Genomic DNA, 22,329 nt, shown 5'->3' with positions numbered 1-22,329 from the left:
GTTACTGAACCCAAGGCTCAGTTTTGTTACCTACAAAGGGGAACAATTCTAATTGCCCTCGGCTTTTGCGATCTTTGGGAAGGTTAAAGAAGATAATCCACAAGAAGGCTTAGCTTAGTAACTGGAAAACAGTGAGTGCTCAACACGTGGTGGCTACAGTTTCTATGCAATTATGATGTTCACGGGTGCAAGCATTCATGCAGCATGTGCTCCTTGAAATGTGGCAGTTTTGGCCATCTCCACCCTCAAGATGCTCACCATCTAGTGGGGAGACAAACCAGGAGGCCACGGTGTTCAAAGTGATGGCTGCGATTCTGAGGTAGAGGTCATGTACCAACGGGGCACAAAGAAGGAGCAGCATCACGCTCGGGTGAGGGCCAGGCTTCCAGGCAGAGAAAACACCTGAGCTGAGTTTTAAAGGACCCCAAGAAGCAATTCAGGCAAGGAGGAGATGGAAGGGAATTCTGGGGAGGAAAAGGGGCTGAGGCAAAAGTGAGAGGCAAGAGTAAGATGTTGCATCCATTCATTCATTCAACAGGTATTTTTAGGTGTCTACTACATGCAAGACGCTGAGCTAGGAAAAAAAAAAAACAAAGCACAAAAACCCTAGCATCTCTAAGTGCTTACTGTGTGCCAGGTTCTAAGTACTTCACAGACATTAGTTATTTGGCTCCATCAATAACCCTGCAAGATCACTGTTACCCATTTTACAGATAAGGAAACGGGGGTGCTCAGAGAATGAGCAGTAATCCAGTAGGGTTCAACTACAGGCTTCTGACAAAGAGAAAGCAGATGGGGCTGGAGAGGTGAGCGGGACCAGCCCCTGAGAGAGCTGCAGACCGATGAGGAAGAGGCCCCCGCAGTGCTGAGCTGATGCATCTGCCTTGGGGGCTGAACTTGATTTTCACAATCTTTTTCCCTCCATAAATGAGAAAGCAGGATGTGCAGATGATCACGCTGAGTGGTACTGGCTTGTGTTGCATAAGAAATGAGGCTTATTCCTAAGATAAGTCCTATTTCTGGGGGCTCCAGGGAAGGCTCGTCCCCGTGGCTGTTTTGCAGAAAACTTGGCTTCATTTTTCTGGTTTTTTGAATTTGCCACATCTCTGATTCTTTGGATGGTGCATGGCTGGGCCTTTGACTTTGACATTCCTCCACTTCTCAGAGCTATAATCCCCCAAACTGCAGTACTTTCCCTCCTAACCAGAATAAGCCCAGGATTTCCATTTTGCTATGGTTGACTGATGAAGCTGAAATTGCAGGAAATCTGAATTGTTCCTTCCCTTGGAAGGTTCAGCCAAAATTAGTGAATCAGGTTCCTGGAGAGAATGTGTGAGTCAGTAACAGAAACTCAGATTTCTGAAATAAACACCTTCCCTGTGTGACTTGGTGATAGGTCCTCAAGCCAAGAGCCTCTGGCTCCAGACTCAGAATATGCTCTGCAGGGTTGGGCTGGCTCAGACATCTAAAGCACAGGGCCACCACTGCCTGATTTCTTTGGTTTGTAAAGTTATCTTTACTTCCGGAAGGAAAGCAGCTTTTTGATTAATCCCCAGCAGAAAGAAGCATCTTCCACAAGTTCTGGAGGCTGGGACATATCCGGTTGTGCAACTGTCACAACGGGAAGGAGAAGAGAGTTTGAGTGTTGGAGAAGTTTTGCTGGAGTGGACATGAACAGAGGAGGTTAGTGGGATTTGGGGTTCTGGAATGGTTCCATCAGTGTTCCTCAAATTCTGTCTAATATTCAAGGCCATGGGGTCCCAGCTCCCATACGCTCCCCTTGCTCAGGAGCAAAGGTAGAAAGAGACAGAAAGGATTAACCAACAGTTTAGCTGAATGGCCAAAGAGCAGTCAAGGTTCTTTTTAGATATCCATCAAAATAGCCAAGAGGTAATAGGAATCAGAAACACAATGATGGAGGGGGTGCCTGAGTAGCTTGGTCGGTTAAGTGTCTGACTTCAGCTCAGGTCACGATCTCACAGTTCGTGAGTTTGAGCCCCATATTGGGCTCTCTGCTGTCAGCACGGAGCCCACTTAGGGTCCTCTTTCCCCACCCTTCTCTCTGCTCCTCCCTTGCTGGTTTTCTCTCTCTCCCTCTCTCAAAATCAATAAACTTAAAAGATATATAATGGTGGAAGAGGATCATGATGGGGACATGTCACAGCAGCTGTCCCTAGATAAGCTATCCCACTGCAGGTCCAGAGCCCGTGCAGCTCTCAGTTGCAGCTCAGATGGGGAATCACCCAACTAGATCAAGAAGAATCCTTTCTGCTCTCAGCCAGACTATACATCTCTTAGAGTTAGAGTGCCTCTAAGACCTGGTGGGATACTAACAGGGCCACGCAGCCTTCTCAGGCCAGCACCCAGTCTCTATGGTGGACACACTTCCTTCCACACCACACCACACCACGAGTGGAGTCATCATGTGATTACTGCCCAAGCAGCAGTGTTACATGACCAGGTCTACTTTTAATGTTCTGTTCATTTTTAAGAGAGAGAGAGAGAGAGAGAGAGAGAGAGAGAGAGAGGGAGAAGGGGAGGGGCAGAGAGGGGGACACAGAATCCGAAGCAGGCTCCAGGCTCTGAGCTGCCAGCACAGAGCCCGATGCAGGGCTTGAACCCATGAACCGTGAGATCATGACCTGAGCCGACGTTGGACGCTTAACAGACTCAGCCACCCAGGTGCCCCGCCCAGATCTACTTTTAGGAAGCAAATCCCTGCATGCCCCCAAATGGCTCGCCAGCTGCAACTCCACAGAACATGAAGTTGCTTCCTGGCCCATCTGTTATGGGGGACCCCAAGCCTCATGGAGGAAGGGAATTAGTCTTGCTGACTCCTCGGTGGTTTTTAGGGCTGCTGCTCTGTGATGGGCTCTTTGGTCTCCCCCACCCAAGCGCTCGTTCTATTCCACCAGCCCTGGCTTGGAAGCGGGCTGCACTTTCCCACTCTGAGGGCCGCAGGGGCCGGGCAGAAAGAGACGGCTCCTCTAAGTAGTCCTCGGGGCTGCGCTTGAGTGCGCAACATAGCGCTGTGTACGGATGTCTGTCCAGCAAGGGCGTCTGTGAAGTGAGAGGCAGAGGCAGGGCCAGACAAGCAAGTCCATTCTCACACTCACACGAGAGCGGGCTCCGTCTTCATGACCTCCTGATCACGAGACTGCCCATGGAGCCGGGAATCCACCCTTGCCAAAGCCTGGGAACACCGGAGTATGCTCTTCTCAGATAAGGTCACTGTGGTGTGATAAAAAGGGGTGGCTTTACTCAGGGGACCACAGGCTGCAAATCTGGTTCTGCCACTCACGGTTCCTGCCGCCACAGGCAAACGTACTCAACTTCTCTGGGTCTCGGTTTCCTCTTATGTGACTGGGGCTGCAGCGTCCAGTCCTAAGTAGGTGCAGAATGAATGCCACCGGCCACTTGGAGAGGAGATTCCAAGTCAGCTCACGGCTACGGGACACGCACTGTCCCCTGCTGACATGCATTAGTGGCACTGGTGAAGACTGTGGGTCCTTGCTGGTATTCTTTGTTCTGTGGACGTGTAATCCCACAGCCTTACTCGGCTGCCAGGCGCTCCCGGTCCCTGAATTCCTTCTGTAATCCTGTCAAGGAAAGGCTCAGGCGTCTCATTCCTGGAGTCTCTGACGGGAGCACTTTTCTTATTTGTAGACAAGGTTCTAAGCCAGCCCTCGCTGGATACCGTGTCTTGGGCAAAGCCCAGGATAAAATGCGAAACTGAGGCAGGGAGCTGCCTCTAAGCCTCCCCTTGCTCTGCCCTTTCTTCCTCTTCAGGATCCCTGCTGTCCAGTCAGCATGCACACAGGGTCAGTGGGTTGACATTCCCCCAGCACATTTGTACTACCTGGGGATTCCTGGCTATCGGGCTGTTATCAGCAGGGGTCCCTAACAAGCCGATTAAGGTTAATTACAAGGGGTCTAATTAACTGAGGAAACTGGTGCTGAACAGTATCCAGAGGAAAAATATTCTGAACTCCAGTTGCTGGGAAACAGGCTCTGGACTGTGGCTAAATTTGGGGTGATCTATAGCGAACCCGGGCAATTAAAAGGAGAACTGGAGGGATGAGAGCATCGGGCACAGAATCTTCTAAAGAGGGCCCTTCTGTCATCCTCCCGAGACTTAAAAAACTTTTGTGATGGTGCTCTTATTGTACATACACAAGGAAGACATGTTCACTGCAGGAAAAGGATTGTTTTTAAATCAGATCTTCGGGTCGAGCGTCCAACTCTTGGTTGCAGCTCAGGTCATGATCTCACGGTTCCTGGGATCGAGCCCCATGTCCAGCTCTGTGCTGAGAGCGTGGGGCCTGCTTGGGATTCTCTGGCTCTCTGTCCCCCGCCTCAAAATAAATAAATAAAAACTTAAAACAATTTTAAAAATTAAATTAAATCAGATCTTCATTTCTGTGAAAGGTTTTCTGCGGTGGGTAAAAGGATGAATGATTTTTCGGGGGTGGAGGGTGTAGTTGGCTGACCCCAAAGAGCCCCCCGGAGGCAGAAGGAAGGGAGGCCTCCATCCGAATCCAGACCTCAAGCTTGTCCACTGCCTCTTTCTTTGTAAGGATTGTATCAGGCAAAGCCGGCAAGTAGTATCAGGTTCTGTCCTTGAGGTGACCACTCTCCAGCCAGAGACATGAGCTAAGAATGCCTGGAAAATGGCATTACAGCTGTGTTTCTTGCAAAGTGTTCTCTTGAGTACGTAGTTCTGTCTTCTCGTCAAACTGCTTCCAAGACTGCAAACAGGCCTTCCCCAACTGAGCGGGTGTTTCCTCAAGGCATCCTGCAAGTCTGGAGTCGGGAGTTGGGTCGGTGTTTGGGGCCCACCTGGGCTGTGTGGGAGCCAGACAGTGGCCTCTTTTGCACTCTTACCAGGAAGCCTAAGGCCAGTGTCCACACCCATCTGCAAGAATGACCAGTTCGATGGAAAAACCAAGGATGCAGCAAGCCCCTTAATCACAACCAGGCGTCTTCCTCACCCTGATTCCCCGATGCTCAAGCCGTCCCCACCCAATCCAACTGCTGACAGGGAGAGCCTCTGCAAACTGCTACCCACACATGGGTGGAGGGTGCTGAGAGAGGGCTGGGCCCAGTGCTCGGGTGTGGATTAGTGTGCGGGAGCCCCCGCAACAGCACCTTCCTCCACGGATCTTGTACAGGGCTCTCCTGGCCTCGGCAAGCAGTCTCCCGATTCGGGTGAGCTGCCCACCCACACTGGAGTCTCTCCTGGGCCCCAGCACTGGTCACTTTTTCCTTTTCTTACTGAATGGCTTGAGATGGGATGGGAGAAGTCAGGAGTGAAGTAAGGGAAGTGATTTTCACAGGCCTGGGTCTCTGTCTCTCCCAAACTTGTAGCCTCTGTCCCCAAGCTCAGTCGTTCTGCCTTGCCTCCAGGGCGGGGAGTTGGGATGGGGTGACACTGGCCATAGCTATGGAGCCGAAGTGAAAGGCGATCCAGAAGACAGTATCTGGGTGATGCTGACTTGACCTGACAGAGTCCTACTAGAGAGCAACCCTACAGGGCTTGGTACAAAGGTCAAGGCAGGACAGGGCCATGGGGATGGGATTCACTCACACCCTGGAACCAAATCGAAGGAAGGAGGTAGTGGCTGGTAACTAGGGGTATCCTCTGGGGCCTCCTCTGTAGCCTGGAAGGAAACTATTAAGGGATGGAGTCAGGCCAGACTTTAGAGACTGGTGACCTCTGACCTTTTGGCTCGTAAGTTCTACAAGATTCTCTGGGTCTCAGTCTGTGATCACTTCCTGGAGAAGGCAGATGTCTGGCAGATACAGGTGAGTTCCTTTTTCTTGAGGACACACAGCTAGTGGAATACCAACCCTTCATACCTCAGCTCCACCTCTCTTGCCCCTAGTTGTCAAAAGATTCCAGGAGGCAACAGAGGGTTTCCTGGTCTGCCTGTGGGGGAAGGAGGCCGTGGATGGGGAACATGTTAGCTAGGGACCCCAAAAGATCAGTAATCTTAGCAGAGCTGAGGGGCTTCCAGTTTCAAAATTCTTACTATTATCTTAGTGTTTTTATTTTGTTTTGTTCACGGGTGGGGGGTGGCCTCTAGTCCGTAGCTTTCCAAATTTTATTATGTCATGACACATATAAAACAATGTAATGCTTGCTTAGTACGCTGGGGAGAACTGGAGGGGATTTGGGTCTCAGATGAGGTTGCTCACAGCTGGAGCTGCCCCAGCCCAGAGGTGACGGCCATCCCGGTCACCCTGAGGGCCGAGGGCAGTCGCAGCAGATGGTTGGGAAGCTCCCTGTCATCAACCATCTCGCCCACTATATAAAGAAGCTTGAGACAGGCTCCAGGAGGCTGGAGAGCCTGTCAGGGTTTAATGGGCAGCAGATGACGCTGGGAATTAAGAGGATTGAATTGTTTCCATGGCAGATTAGAGAGAACTCCCACATCTTCCTACCCACACTCGGGGCAGACACCAAGCAGGAAATGATGGAGACAATATTAAGAAACTGGCTCATTTAGGCCCCAATTAAATGATGGATTTCTTATCCGTGTGTCCATTTTGTGCTTGTCTAGTTCCAGTAGTGGCCTGTGTGCTGACAGTGATCCACAGGCGGACATCCAGGGCTGTCTGTGCTCAGGTGGGTGGCTTCTGAGGCCACTCCCCGCTTTGATGACAGGCAGGAAGGCCGGCTCATGGGAGAAGCACACTGAGTGAGGCAAAAGGTGGTGGGCATAGGTGGCTGGGGGGGCAGGGGCAGGCCCATCAAGAATGTGCTGGTATGTAAAGCAGCCCTCACCTTAGGCCACATCTGGCCACTGGGACCAAGGACTAGAAAAGGTATGACTAGGTCCCCAAGCCCACTTAAGGACTTAGCACCTAACTATGCAGGGTCTGGCCAAAGCTCTAAAGGAACCTTCAAATGATTATCAAGGGAGTATTAGAGGATTCAGCCCCCTCTGAAATAGAGAACCCAGGCAGGTTCGTGGAGACCCCCGGAATGGATGGGTCTACCAGGTACCGGAAATTAAGATGTGGACTTCAACTTCGTTTTGTCACCGCAGGCCCCCCAGCCATCTGTTGCCTTCTCTCCTCACGATTCTCACTACACTCAACTCTCAAACGTGTTTTCTCCTTCCCCTGTTATTGGTGATGCCATCATTAACCCATACCCTCAGAGGACACACTCCGTATATGTGCCTGTAATGTGCGTATTACCTGTACCCGCATACACACGTGCATATGCACGCACGTGTGTGCACATGTACCGTATATGCATATTTATAGTAGCTTTCTCCTGCCATGAGTGTGATCTGTTATTGAACGACTGCTTCCTCCTCAGACCCCCAAACTGCATGAGGCAGGACTCTGTCTATGTCTGTCATAGTCACGGTTTCATCTTAGCACTTAGCACAGTTTCTCGTACACAGCAAACAATAATTAATAGATGACTAACAAGAGCTACTAGAACGTGCCATGCATTGTGCTACACCTACTATCTCTAACTGTCACAAAAAATGCTGCAAGGGACGCAGTAGGAGCCCCATTTCATGGGCGAGGAAGCCAAGGTTCCAGAAGGCAAGATGTGAACCCACGTCTACAGATTCCAAAGCTGAGGGGCTGCTGAGTGTGGTTGTCTCCGTGCTGTCCCCTCTGTGGTTCCTTTCCCCAGTACACCAGTCTCACCGCCACACGTGCAGGCACTGACCACTATCACCCAGCCCTTGGCACAACCATGCGGGGCCAAGCCTAGACAAACAGCCAACAGACACAGCTGTCCTGCCAGCAGCGTCCCAGGGGGCCTTGAGCTCACGAGTGGCGATTAGGACAGGACTGGTCTATCTTATTATTAAAAAGCAACACCACCACACATGCAAAGAGCCCGCTCTCAGGAAGCAATGGGGCACAAGGCTCCTGGCGACCTACCGGCATAGTGGTAATTTGCTAAAGGATGACATTTTAACCTGACTGGCTTCCGCAGCAGCAACATTTCCAGAGCAGCCTGCAGACCCATGGGAGAGAAAAGGCGAAAGTCAGTAACGGGGCTGTGTGTCCTAGGAAGTCCATTACCTAAGAGGGAAAAGGAGTCAGCATTGCAGAGGCAGGAGCTGGGGTGCCAGAAGCAAAACCCAGAGGGAGACTCCCCTAACTGAGGCTCCCTTTCAGGCCAGCGCCCCACAGGGCTCACCACTCGAACATCTCCCCCAGCCCGTGCCTGCGGCCAGTTGGTCATGTCAGAAAAAAATACAGGCAGTGGTTGAGACCCCGCTCCCTCCTTGGTGAAGGCCCTGGCCTCTGAGAGGTGGTGGGGCCTCCTCTGAATGGAGACTGAATCTCGGGGGAGAGGCTCCACAGAAATGAGTGGGTGGTTTGGAACTGTTTTTGCAGAAAAATCATGTTTCAATTACAACTTAACATAAACAGTTTTATTAGTAATAACTGTACTACACACTGTCTTTCCAGAGAAGCCTAGAAATATGCCTCCTTTAGCCTTGTTGACTTTTTAAAAAAATGGCGCACATCGAGTTGGACAGTAGATGGGTTAGGGGCAGAGCCAAGGTCTACAATCTTGCTTCTCTAAGTGTGGTCCGTGGACCAGCAGCACAGGCATCTCCCCTCGGAGCTGGTCACAAATGCAGAACCTTGGGCCCTGCCTTGAGAATTGCTGAATAAGAGTCTGCATTTTAACAAGATGACCCAAGTCATTTGTGTGCATGTGGAAAGTTCGAGTAGTGCTTTACTGCCACACTTAGCTTAAAGGATTAAGGAGAGTTCTCTAACATTCTAGAAAATCCTCGAAGGCTACCAATAATCTCAAGAGAAGACAGGACTGGGACATTTGTTTACTTGCACACTTTCATAAAATCAAGAAGGAGGAGGCTAGATCTGGTACGAAAACCCTGTGTTTACTAAAGGGGAAACTGAGGTTAGTGACGGAGTGCTCTTGCCAGGAATCCGGGGGTGGGGGAGCAGGCAAACAGCTCTGGATCCTAGGAAAATGGCACCAAAGTGCTGGTTTGGGGACACCAAAGACCTGTGCAAAAGGGGGAAGAATGACACCAGTTGGTGCACAGGCGACATTTCACTTTGGTTAGGGGAGAAAACAGTTCTATGAACACCAAACTGGCTGACTCCATAGGAGGGAAGAAGAATCAGCAGGGCATAATAGGTCACGTCTTGTTTCAGTAAGTCTTTCTACCTCCCATCACCGGAGGCCAGTTTTCTGATGGGAATTATAAGACTGCTGAAACGAAATTCTCATTTCTCTAGACAGATGTGACCATAATTATTACTTAGGAACAGATGTCTAAGCAGAAGTCCAACCGCAGGTCTCCCCCGAAGGCTTTAAGTCCTCACCTACTCAACGAGCTAACGAACATGGTGGCATGTTGACTGGTCATGATCTTAGCAACTGGTTTTATGGTATGTGGGACAACACAAACTCAGGAAAATACTTTCCAGAATTCTGACACGAAGAATGTTAACTGTGAACCCTCTTTCCACGGTTCCTTACCATCACATCACCTTTGGCCTCGAAGAGAGAGTGCAAAGCAAATTCAGAATTGGTCCCTCCACCGGGCAACGCACTCGAACAGCATAAATTCAGGAGATTCTCCACTGATGGGAACAATGAGAAGTCACTGCATCAGAGAGAGCTCAGTCTCATGGACAAACAGAATGATCCTGGAGTCAGAGACCCCTGCGAGAGGATCAAGCCTTTCCCACTTCTTCCCATGGGCCAATACCTCTTTGCTGGAGGTCATGGTTTTCCAGCTCTGGCCAGGGCTTCCATACCAGTGTGGCCTTGTGTGTGTCCCGGGCCAAGGCGGAGACATCCTGAAGTTCTGGGATCTCTGCTTGGAACCTCAAGCCAATGTTGATGCGTCTTTAATGACAAGAAGGAAAACAACAGAGTGGTCTTCAATCTGAGCTCAAGAGCAACTGTCAGGAACTTGAAAAAGAAGGAAACCAATTCCTTCTGCAGGAAGAATGCAGGGGCATTTCCTCACTGTGTGATCCTAAGATTCCAGGCATGGCCTTTTCACTGGGATGAGGAACAGCTTTAAGATCGGGAAGAGATACTGCAGGGAGCAGGGGAGAAGCCCGCCTGGATCGTCACAGCATGCTGTAACTGAGACAGGGAGGGTGCTAATTGCAAGGCAACAGCTGCCCAGAGTATGGCCGATGGCACCATTTAACCAGGAAAAATGGAACAAATACAATGTGCTGGTGACATCTGTTATCCCTCTCACACCACTTTCACCTAAATTATCCCATGTGAATCTCACAAACGCCTGTGAGGTAAGCAAGGCAGTGACAATTATTCCCACTTAATAGGTGAGTTAACTAAAGCCTAGAAAGGTTAACTTGATCAAGGTCAAGTAACAAAATGGGGTTGGAACTCCGGTTTTCTGATTCCTGACTCAGTGTATTCACCATGCCACCGCCTGGTACGTTCTGTGCTCATCTATGAAAACAGCACCTTTCTCTTCCATTATACCCCCCACCACCCACCCCACAACTTAAGTACTCAACAAGCCTGTTTGGACGACCAGCCAAAAATCTTAGGGAGGGGATGGGAAAGCAAGGGCATTTGGATGGAGCCTTGTAGAGAGCTGGGCACCCTGAGAGGGCTGCCTCAATGTCACTGGGGATGTGCAAGCATGTGGCCACAACCCAACTGGCTCATACAGCCGGAGATAGAGACACGAGGTTCAGAGCTAGTGAATACCGGGCTTCATGCTTTTATTATGCAGTTAGTCTTTGGCAAAAGCCTTGAAACACCAGTACTTGAGAAATAGCATGATCCTATAATTTCTACAACTTCTCATTAAGTGATACTTCTCAAAGTTCCTTATCCTTGGGGTGCCTGGGTGGCTGAGTCCGTTGAACAGCTCAGGTCATGATCTCGTGGTTTGTGGGTCCAGGCCCGCATCGGGCTCTGTGCTGACAGTGCAGAGCCTGCCTGGGATTCTCTCTGCCCATCTCTCTCTCTCTCTCTCTCAAAATAAATAAATAAATAAATAAACTTAAAAAAAAAAAGTTCCTCATCCTCAGTCAGTTGAGCATCTGATTCTTGATTTCAGCTCAGGTCACGATCCCAGGGTCACGGGATCAAGTCCTGTGTCTGGCTTCTCGCTGATCATGGAGCCTGCTTAAGATTCTCTCACTCTGCTCCTCCCGCTTGTGCACACACGCACACACACTCTCTCTCTCTAAAACAAAAAATAAAAAATAAAAAAAACTGGGGGGTGCCTGGGTGGCTCAGTCGGTTAAAGGTCCAACTTCGGCTCGGGTCATAATCTCGCGGTTCATGGGTTTGAGCCCCACATCGGGCTCTGCTGACAGCTCAGAGTCTGCAGACTGCTTCAGACTCTGTGTCATCCTCTCTCTGCCCTTCCCCTGCTCACACCCTGACTCTCCCTCTCTCAAAAATAAATAAACATTAAAAATAAAATTGGCTTTTTCTTACGGTTCAACATCAATGGACCCGGTCTCTCTCTCTCTCTCTCTCTCTCTCAAAAATAAATAAACATTAAGGGCACCTGGGTGGCTCAGTCGGTTAAGCTTCCGACTTCAGCTCAGGTCATGATCCTGCGGTCCGTGGGTTCGAGCCCCGCATCGGGCTCTGTGCAGACAGCTCAGAGCCTGGAGCCTATTTCAGATTCTGTGTCTCCCTCTCTCTCTGCCCCTCCCCTGCTCATGCTCTGTCTCTCGTCTCAGAAATAAATAAACGTCAAAAAAATTAAAAAAAAAAAAAGCATTAAAAATAAAATTGGCTTTTTCTTACGGTTCAACATCAATGGTCTGCTCTCCAGGCCCTGGGGTGACTGTCACGTTGCTGCCATCAATGCTGTCTGAAGCACAAAACCAGAGGTTAACGGTCAACAAGAAATGGTACCGAAGAGACTAAAGCAAATGAGCAGCGACCTAAACAGTCATACTGGGACCCCTCTCGCGCCCAACCCATGCCAGAGTTACCCCCTGCAGTTTCCAAGGAACTGGCTGGTGTGTGGTGTTAAATGGCTTAGGGTTACTCATTTCTCACACAGGGTAGGAAGCCAGCGGCCCCACTCTGGTCTGCCAAGCTCACTGTTTCTAGGAAGCCATTCACACCCTAGAAAGACATACCGGCTGCCGGGCTCTCGGTGCTTGATCTTTACACAGCATGTTCAGAAAATGTGGAAGCCTGGCCTTGCAAATACTACCTAACCCCATTCGTAGATCTACTTAGTACAATGATGCGGGGGTGCCTCAGACGATTATCCACGGCACAGGCTCAGGCAGCGTGTGCACACTTGAACCACCCGCTTAGGCCAAAGAGACCGTAATCACGGCTTTGGGGTCTCCCCAGCTGGACTGGGATTGCCTCGAGGGTAAGCGCCGCACACTTATTCTACCCCTGGCACCCGGCCCAGGGCGTGCTGCATGGAGCGGGGCCACGGCAAAAGCTGGTGGGGTACATGCGCCCCCACGGCAGGATGGGAGCCCCTCCCGCAGCGGCGGGGACCCGGCAGGGCCAGGCCCCGAGGGGCGGCGGGGACTCACTGGAGCGGCACAGCAGCACCCGCGGCGTGGGCGTCAGGGGCGTGAGGGGCAGCTGAGGGTGGGTGCCGGGGCCGTGGCCCGAGATGAGGACGTTGCTGAAGAGCCCCGAGCCCTGGCGCACCGGGCTCAGCATGGGCGGGGGCGTGTAGGGGGGCAGCTCGTGGGCGGGGTCCAGGAGCAGGTGCTCCCCGAGGACGCGCGGGGAGCGCAGCTGGCTCTGGTAGAGGGTGGCGCCCGAGTAGGAGGCGGCGGCGGGGTTGGCGGGGTAGGAGGGCGGTGGCGGGATGAAGAGCGGCTCGGGCCGGTGCCGGAACTTCTTCTTCTCCGGCAACGTCCTGAGGGGTTCCTCGGCTTTGGCCGGGGCCGGCTGATGCTTCTTGGGAATTTCCTGGAACGGAAAGAATGGGCCCGTTCGAACACTCAGGCCTTCCCCGCAGGCCGTTTCCACAGGTTGAGGGAAGGGGACCCTCCGCGCTAACGGGGGGCCGCCTGTCCACTTGTCCGCCGTCCCCCCTCCCCCGCATCCCCTCCCTTGAAAAGCAGCCCCATCCGTCTCCCACAGGGCGAGTTCCGTGGCTTGACCGGGGAGAAAACTCTGGGTTGGGAGGAAATCCCTAATGTCTGGGGAGAGATGGGGGTGGAAGGAATGGTGGGTGGGCAAGAAAGAATAAATTCACATTCTTTATTGCTTATCACTGCATTCCCATCTGGTGAGCGGAATCCAGCCTGAGTGGGCCCTTTAATTCCCCACCGCTCCCAGGGGACAGACATCGGGGACAGATAACACATGTTCTGAGAAGGGGACAAGAATAATCCACGCAGGGAAGCTGGGCAGAGGCTGCGGCGAGGGGGACAGGCCTAGCCAAGGCTCCCAGGGCCAGTGACCCACACACCAGGCTCTCCTGCGAGGTAACGAGCTGAGGGAGAGCCATCTATGGTCTTTAAGGCCCTCTGCTCTCCTCAAAATGGATTTGGTCGAGCTCCCCCCTCACCACCCCTCACTATGCTCCCAGGCCTGGTAGCTCATTTGCAGCAAGCCTTTCTCCTGTGTTGCTTCCTGTCAGCAGCGTTCGTTTATTTTATGGCAGCGGCACCAAGCATGGTCTGGAAGGAAGATCTGCCACGTGGATACATATATACTAATAAGTAAACATATGCACACAAATAGATAAGCAGGGCATGCCAAAGCCAAACAGAAACAGACGTGGGTTGTGTGCCAGCATCGGCCCAGAAGAACCCAGAGCTGGGTGTGGCTGGGGAGGCCACGCAGTGGGGTTGGGAGAGGCAGTGGGGATACCTGCAGAAAAGTTCTGGACAGTCTGTGGCACCCTCCCAGGCCCTGCAGGCCAGTGCCTGTCACAGCTGTAGTTCCTGGCAATTCCTGTGCCCAGGGTAGCATCTGAGTAGGAGGCAGCAAGGGGTGATGGGAAGGGCTGGCCATGGTCATGTGACCAGCTGCCTGCAGGCCATTGACATGCTCCAGTCACCCCTCAGCTCTGGGCTCCCACTGCCACCCCTCCTGTTTGTCCCTTAGTTTCACTGTCTTCGGGAGTGCTATCCCAGCCCCTGGGAAGGAAGTCCAGAGAAACTGAGAGGTGAGGAAAGAAGAGGGGGTAGAGTCCCGCCCCCCTCCGGCTCAGGCTCCCAGCTCACCCCCGGGGGGGGCTCTCCTTAGGCCAGAGTGCCACAACCTGTCTCCTCTCCCCACCAGAGGGCTCCTCACCATCTAAGGCTGAGGCAGAGAAAGAGGTCTGAGGAGAATGGGGAGAGGACATCTATGCCCCCCAAGTTGGGAAGCAATCCTAAGGCTTTATATATCCTGTTCCCGGGTAACTGATGAGGCCATCTGAGCACATGCAGACCTTGCATGACTTCAACCCTGCACCGGAATCCAGACCTCTGATCACAGGGTCAAAGGTCCCTTTTGGGCTCCCTCTACTTGAGCCTCTGGTCCTGTCACTCCAACTCTCAACTCCAGGCAAGGCTCTGAGAACCTGGGCAAGAGAAGCCACCCAGAATGTCAGACCTGGATGTCACCTGACAGGAAGCATTTGCAGGGTTCCACTTCCACCAATCTATTCAGACTCTGGAGGCGGGACCACTCACAGAGGTTTTAAAAGCTCCCCCAGAACAGGGAGATGATGAGTCCAAACCCAAGCTCAGGGGGGAAACCCAGGCTCCGTGAGGGGAGGGTTTCATTTGCCTGCATCCCCAGCTGGCTAGTAGCAGAGTGGGGATTAGAACTCAGGGGTCCTCCCGAGATATTTTAATTTCTTTAAGTCAAGTGTCAGGACCTTGCTTGTGTTCGCTCAATCCCAGCTACATGCTTCTTCTTCAGCGTATCTCCTTACTTATGAGTTCTCTTTCACCTTTTCCACGCAGCCAGCTCCATCAATGCCTTTAAAACCCTGCTCAGAACTGTCCTCATGGTTATCTGCTGAGCAAACTCATACCAAACTCCCTCGCACCTCCCCAGCCCCCTGGTTACTTTAGCTGCCCAGGGGTGCTCCCGTCCAGCCACATGTAGGGGATCACGGTTTCTTCTCTGCCCTGGCTTTTCTCTCACTGTCTGAATTGGAGCAGGGGGTGCTGCGTGGGGCTCTGATCCCCATGTGACTAGGCATCTTACTGTGTCCAGCTTCAGGCTGACACTTCTCTAGGGGTAGCAACCGTGTCCCTCCTACCAAATCAGGAACTTCCCTGGGCAAAGGGGGAGCCCGGCTCTGTCATTTCATCTTTCTGCCTGTTGCTGGCCTCCAAGTCCTTCTGGTTTATGAGAACCCTCACCCCCAGAGGCTCCCCATTAGCTTCTCCTCTTCTGAGGCCTTGGTATTACACAGAGAACAAAGAATATTCTTTCTGGCCCTTTCTAGTTCTCTTCATTATTCTCCCTACCCCTATTATGGCCCAACCTCCACCCTCATGCCACCTGGTATCCCAGCAGCCACTTCTTCTCTGAGGACAAATGTGACCCAGCATACACAAGTCTGATGTCGTCAACCATGTGGGTTACAGATTCCCTAGGGGAGGGAAAAAGGGAAGAAGGAAGGAAGAGAGAAAGAACGAAGGAGGGAGGGAAGGAAGGAAGTGGGGGGGGGAAGAGATCGAATGAGAGAGAGAGAGAGAGAGAGAGAGAGAGAGAGAGAGAGAGAGAGACGGAGACAGAGATCTCTGCCCCAGAGCCACGCTAAGCTGCTTGGGTGAAGCAATTGGAATTTGAGAGAGAAGGAGAATTTAACAGTGAGCGAGAAACACAAATCTCTTTGCTTTCCTGGGATTGGGGGTGGGTGCCTTTCAGTGGAATTATTTTGGGAACCTTAGTAAATATCTTCCCAGGATATTTATGCAGGTGTGATACCGAAAATATCAAGCATCTGGTTAGGCTGGCCATCAGAACGGATGCCAGGGCTGCTGTGTGGAGGTTCTGCTGTGCCAGGGGTTACATCTTTGACTTCTGAATTTGAGGAGGCTCGAAGATCTCGAAGGAGGAGCCAGGGCCCTGAGCAACAGCTTTTTATTACTTGGGACAGTATTTCTGTATTTTAATAGCTGTGATTACCAGCTGAGTTATCATCTTTGTTTTAATCTTGGAACCCTTTCGGGTCTCTCAGAATCTAACCCAGACAATTCGCCTGGTAGAGTAACAGACAATTTGCCTGGGTAGCAGCCAGTGTGGACAAGGATGGGATTCCCAAGGCAGCCATGATTGCGGGGGCGGGGGGTGGTGCTCAACCTGAGAGGCCAAGCCACATTGGAGCTCAGGCAAGTGACCCTGGAAGAGCTGCCCCATCTCCAGGAAAGCAAAGCGATGTTCCCACCCCAGACGGGCGGGGCAGGGCAGCAACTCACAGCAGGCGGGTGGGGGGCAGCCCCTTGGGGTGAGTGTGGGGGAGAAAGGGTCATCCTCACGAGCACGGGCATCTCGTCGTCCGACATCGAGCTGGCTGGCTTGTCTCTGGTGGAGGGGGCGGCAACGATGCTGTTGGCGAAGCCCTGAGAGCCTGGCTTGGGCGGGAGAAGCTTGACAGGGACAGACACGGGCATGACCATAGGCGTGAGGCTTTCTGCCTCGGGAGGGAGCTGCGGTGGCGGCGGAGGCGGAGGCAGTGGCGGCTGGGGCTGAGGCGGCAGGGCCTTCTCTCCTTCCTCCTACACAGACAATAAAGGCTTTGATCCTGGGCTGAGAGCAGCCTTCCCAAGGGGGTGGGGGGATGCACTTTGCCTTTTTCGAAATGTTTTAGTACATCATGCGTGGGTGACAGAGAACCACTGCAGGGTGGTGCACTCAGGATGCAAGGCCCTGAGTCCCTTGCTCAAGTGATGCCAGTTGGCAGTGGACAAGGCCATGCAATTCTATTTTCTACATTTAAAAAATCTAGACTGTTATCACTCGCATAATTAAAACAGATATTAAACATCTGTTGTCACTGCTTTTAAAGAAAAGAATATGGACTGGTGATCAGGCACAAAACAGAACACATAAGCTCTTGTGTAGGACCTGTTAATTCTATGGGCCTCAGTTTACTCATCTGGCAAATGGAAGACAAAGCTCTTTTATCTGGTATGGTCAGGCAATGGAAGTGACCTGGGTGAGCCAAAATTTTGGAGAACAGAGAGTTAATCCCACAGACTTAAATTCAGATCAATAATATCCAAAGAATTTAAGAAATTCTTCGTCGGATTTTAATCTAACTCTAAAACCGCACGGATAGTTCACCACATGGATATCCTCCCGGGATACTCCTGAGCGTATTTAAAGACCTTCCATTGCTACAGCCTAACGCTAGTGTGCACTAATGAATAGAAAATGCTGGCTGAGAGCCTGAAGGTCACGTTAGCTTTCCCGGGGCCATTGGCTACTAATTTGGAAGGCCCAAGAGAACGCTGGTCTTGGGTGCCTCAAGCAGCAGAAGTTAAAAATCTACATGTTTTCTTTTGCTGTCTTTTCTAGGAGGTGGGGAGACTGGGATCTCCTAAAAAAGACTTCTAGTCCCTCTGATTTTGACCCTTGTTCATGGAACTGGTGCAAGCGGGGTCTGTTTGACCTGGCCGGCTCCTAGCGTCAAAGCTTAAGCACTCCCGTCAGGGAAGGACTGTGCCTCCCCAGGTACCCGCGTGGGGTTCACATCACTCTCTGTCTGACAGCAGCAAAGCAAAGCAAGCAGCACATGGCCTGGGAAGGGCTGGGGGGCTGGCTCCTGCTAACCTGTTTGAGGCTGGGGGAGGCTCTCATTCCCCCGTGGGACCGCATGTGGCCATTCAGGGCAGGCAGGCTCTTGAATTCCTTCAGGCAGATGGAGCACGTCAATTTGTTCTTGGCATCAAACTGCTCCCCAAACACTCCTTTTGGTTGGCCACTGCTCAAGGGTAGGGCCAAACGAAGAGGACACACACGTTGAGAAAGAGGAAGAACGACTTATCACAAGACCTCACACCCCACAATGAACCCATTTCATTTATCTAGTGCTCCCAGGGCCCCACGTGTACTGTCCCAAACTAAGCCAAATTTACAGAAGGAAAACTGAGGCTCAAGAGTGGGAAAGGGCTTGCTCAAAACCGTGCAAGAGTTGAACAAAACCTGCTTCGTTCTAGGCCATCGAGTGCTGGGTTTTTTCCTCCTCTGACCAATCACCTTTCTAGGGTCAGCTTGGGCCGCCTATTCCAGAAGCCTTCCCTTAGAGACACGTGTCTAAGTCCTCTGGTTCAGGCTCCAGACTTAGCAGTTTCTCAGGTTCTGGCACAGTATTTACCATGCCCATGATGAGGGGAGCAAGTCTGTACTATTCACTGCTGCATTCTCAAAGCTTAGCTCTATGCCCAGCACATGGTAGGTACTCACTAAATACTGACCGAATGAACAGTGGACAGAACATGGCCTTTGAGTCCATCCCAGCATTGCCACTTACTTGCCGTACAACTCTAAGCTCTCTGAGCCTGTTTTCTCTTCTGTAAAGTCATAGTAATAAAGCTAACAATGGCGGAGTGCTTACTATGCGCTAGGCACATGGTAATCCTACCTACCCTCACTGAGTGGCTTTATCACACAAAATATAGAGTGCCTAGCACATGGTAAGTGCTCAAACACAATAGTTGCTATTATTATTCCTACAAACCTCTTTGAGTAATTGACTTGGAAAATGAATCTCGAGAGACAATCCCGGAAAACCTCCCAGTCTCCCCAAATGCCCACATGCCTCGTTGCATCAATCCTACCTTGACTCGGGGGACCCTGGCTGGGCTCTGCCATCAGGTAGATGCATCTAATTTTGAGCCATGCACAACACCGGAAGAAAAAAGAAAGAGAAAAAAGTGTGTTTTTGATGGAAGGAGTCTTTGAGCTGAGGGACCCCCAGGGTCTGCGCTTCTAGAATGCTTCCTGAGCTCACAGGGGCTGGCAGTTCATGTCCGGATGCTGGGTGCACCTCACACTTCTTTCCCTTGCTTTCCCCAGCCCCCCAACGCAGGACCATGCCCATTCCGGGAGCCGCCACCAGCCACCAGCCCACCAGGACTGTCCCCCACCTTGTTCCTTCCTGTTCTCCCTGTCCACCACTCTGTGCACAGACAGGCTCCATTCCCAAGAGAGACATGGAACAGAGAGCTGGATGACACAGCAGCATGCCCGGAGGCCGCCTGCTGGTCAGGTCAGCTTTGGCTATGTCACCTTATTCTTATATTCAGAAAGGCTCTCAGTTACCACTGGGCCTGAGTGCCAAACAAGACAGGGTCAAGGGAAGTTCATCTCCAGCCTCCAACCTCCATCAGAGCCCTCTCTCCACCTATCCTGGTCCCATTCAAGGCTCCCTTCTCCCGTGAACCTGGGAGTAGCATGGGTGTAGCACCTGGAACATACCAAGGCATGAGTAGTGCCCAGCACACAGGGGGCCGTTTTGCAGCAAATCCATTTGGGAAACTATCAAAGGTTAGCGACAGCGGCCCACAGGCCTGCAGACAGTTTTTGTTTGGCTAGACCGATTTGAAAAGTCCTGAATAAGAATGCCAAGAGATGGGGCATTTGTCCTCCAGGCCAGCACAGCTGGCGCCATCCCTGATGGTCTCCTGACAAGTCATTTTGCTTACTCAGTTTAACTGCCTGGATCCTGAGGGCGGCTAAGATTTTCATCTCTGAAGCTACAGGAGGTATTCCCTCTGGGAGATTCACAGCGCACATGGGCCTGTTAAAGCCTCTGAGAAGCCCCTCAGCACTAGAACTTGACTCACTTTAAGAACCCCCCCACCCCTGCCGCCACATTTATTCATCTGGAGAACCCATCCCCCCAGCCATATCTATTAAACGTTCTATGGTAGTTCTCTTCAGAGCAATATACTTTGAGCAATGCTGTCATAACGTGGTCTCCTTCCCAAAGGGGAAACAATTTCACAAGGAATTCCCTGAGGATTCAGATCGAAGGGGGCCAGACACCCCTGCTGGATTATCCCTGGACCCTTGACTCAGGCCTTGACTGCTACATACATCATCCGGGACCTCCCGTGGTATTTTGGCCACCTCTGTCACAAGGACTGAGTTGAAATTGATTTTGTATTCCACATGCCTGGCCCGGATCTCACTCACCTGGCACACGTAGGTTAACGTTCGTGGGCTAATAAAAAAAGAACAAAAGGCACTGGAGGGGCGGCAGAGAGGATGGGGCTCCGCACACACTCAGCCCTGGCTGGCCCTGCAGCACCCCGAGATACCAAGAGAAACTCCCCCCATGGGAATACCTGGGGCCACAGGGCACTGGGAGACAGCTGCTGGTGCTGAGGCCCCATGTTGTTGAGGTGGATCCCGCCGGGGGACAGGAGTGGCCGATGAGGGAGGGCACTGCTGAGCCGGTTCAGGTCTGAGCTGGCCGGGTCTCCCATTCCTGCTTCAGGAGGCCCCAGGTCGCCGTGGGAGCTCAGCATGGCCGGGGCCTGCCTGTCGCTTGGGTAAGTCTTGGGCTGACCGTCCTCGCGCTGCTGGTGCTGGGGCAGGTGGCTCTGTGGGCAGAGGGGGTGGCTGTAGGGCTGCTGGGGCTCCTGGTAGTAGTACTGGGGCATGGAGCTCAGCTGAATCAGCTGGACGGCGTGCGCCTGCTCTGGGGCGTACGGGTGGGGGTCCCTGTGATAAGAAGGGGGCTGTAGGTGCATCTGCTGCTGCTGCTGCTGCTCTTGCAAGTGCTGCATCACGGGCTGGGATGGGTAATACTGAGGTATCTGCATGGAACCCTGCCGCTGCTGTAGCTGCAGCTGCTGCTGCGGCTGCTGAGGCTGTGCTGGGCGAATCTGCTGCTGCTGCTGTTGCTGCTGCTGCTGCTGCATTTCTTGCATGGCCATCTGCTGCTGCCCAGCTTGCTGCTGTTGTGGCTGTGGGTAATACTGGTGCTGTTGCATCTGTGGCACGTGCTGGGACAGCATCTGTGGGGCCTGCAGTGGCTGTCCGCCTTGCACTGGCATCTGCGCCAGTGGCTGCTGGTAGTCATAATACAGATGCCCTTGGCTAGGGTGCGGCCCTACCTGGAGAGTTGATTTGGACAGCCCGCCAGCGAAACCAGGGTGAGCCTGCTGGGGCACCTGCTGGTAGCGAGAAGAAATAGCCGGTACTGGGGGCTCCACGGGTTTCTGGGCCAGCAACTGGCGGAGGGCACTGTCAGGGGCTCCATCCATCACTGCCGACTGGGTGTGCAGCACCTGGGCCATATTGTTGACCTGAATTCGCAGGTTCTGGTTGGCAAACACCTGGGTGAAGGAGTCTAGCTTGTGCAGGACACCGCTGGTGAGTTTCTGGGTCCGGATCTCGCTGGCCTGGGAGTAGGTATATTGGTAGCCATCGGTGGCCTCAGCCTGGGCCGGTGTCCCCCACATCATGTTTGAGTTGGTCAGGCCGCCACGGAGCTGGACGTGGTTTCCGGGTCCTGTATGACTTCCCCACCCTCCCTGCCTCGAGGTATCTACTTGGCCAAGGTTTTTGGAACCAACAGGCAAGCCTAGACCATCCCGAGTATCTTGAGGGAAGTGGGGGGAGATGGGCGATGCCTGAGGGGCATCCATTCCAGCCCCGGCAACTGTATTCCCATAGTTGTGGTTCAGCCCGCCGTGGATGCCAAGTGGTGGCTGTTGGTAGAAAAGGTTCTCACCACTGTGGGCCACGTGATTGGTCTTGTATAGTTGCTGATCCCCCATGGCGCCTGCCTTGGTCGTGAACGTCCAGCCACAAAACCATAAAAAAAGGTCAATGAGACAAACCCAAAAGGACTGAAACCCTGAGAAGCTGAGAGGAGGCGTCCACACTATTCCACGGCTGACATGTCTGTGGACGTGGCTGCAGCCAGATGTTCCTGTTGGCCTGTACCACTCATGTGCAGAGCGGGGGGTTTTACATCCTCACCCGGGCTGAGGTATGGACCAAACACCACCGTGGCGAAGAGATGACGCTCACACCTGCAAGACAAGATGCAAAGCACAGGACAGGATTTACTTGGATGCTCTGCGCGAGCAATTACATCCACCACGACCAGTTACAGAATTAAATACAAAACAGGAGACTTGATTAGAAATAGCCTGTTTCATACACTGCACACCCTTTACACTAATTCTGCAGATCTGGACCCCCATGTGAGACATGAACTCTCTTCCTTTCAAGCCATTGCTCAATGGCTCATTAGTTTATTGATCTGTTAATTCATTGTTTTGCTCACTGATTAATTCATCCATTCTTCTGGGACTCGGCTGTTGAAAGCCCAGCACTATCCTAGGACCTGCAGGGGATAGGAAGAAGTTTAGGACACTTCATTTATCAACTTCTCCGCC

At 52.2% G+C, this 22,329-nt stretch overlaps 1 protein-coding gene across 8 annotated transcripts in view; it reads right to left on the bottom strand.

Moving 5' to 3' along the window:
* The window catches only part of TRERF1 (transcriptional regulating factor 1), a 40,200-nt gene extending 18,347 nt beyond the window's left edge, over positions 1-21,853 (bottom strand). For 2 of the 8 annotated variants that reach the window (XM_027057750.2, XM_027057751.2), the window contains exons 1-9: positions 20,263-21,853; positions 18,751-18,797; positions 17,744-17,894; positions 16,387-16,686; positions 12,538-12,925; positions 11,780-11,846; positions 9,735-9,874; positions 9,503-9,606; positions 7,915-7,990 (exon numbers count right to left, since the gene is read on the bottom strand). In XM_027057750.2, the coding sequence (XP_026913551.2) occupies positions 7,915-7,990; positions 9,503-9,606; positions 9,735-9,874; positions 11,780-11,846; positions 12,538-12,925; positions 16,387-16,686; positions 17,744-17,894; positions 18,751-18,797; positions 20,263-21,702 (2,713 nt within the window). In that variant the 5' untranslated portion in view covers positions 21,703-21,853. The remainder of the gene's footprint in view (positions 1-7,914; positions 7,991-9,502; positions 9,607-9,734; positions 9,875-11,779; positions 11,847-12,537; positions 12,926-16,386; positions 16,687-17,743; positions 17,895-18,750; positions 18,798-20,262) is intronic. The other 6 variants (XM_027057752.2, XM_027057753.2, XM_053222791.1 and 3 more) reach the window with 4 other exon arrangements.
* Between the last annotated feature and the right edge of the window lie 476 nt (positions 21,854-22,329).

This window comes from Acinonyx jubatus, chromosome B2 (assembly GCF_027475565.1).
Source record: "Acinonyx jubatus isolate Ajub_Pintada_27869175 chromosome B2, VMU_Ajub_asm_v1.0, whole genome shotgun sequence".
NCBI classification, from domain to species: Eukaryota; Metazoa; Chordata; class Mammalia; order Carnivora; family Felidae; genus Acinonyx; species Acinonyx jubatus.
Note: the sequence above shows the minus strand (reverse complement) of the source record. Positions and strands in the feature narration are given on the sequence as shown.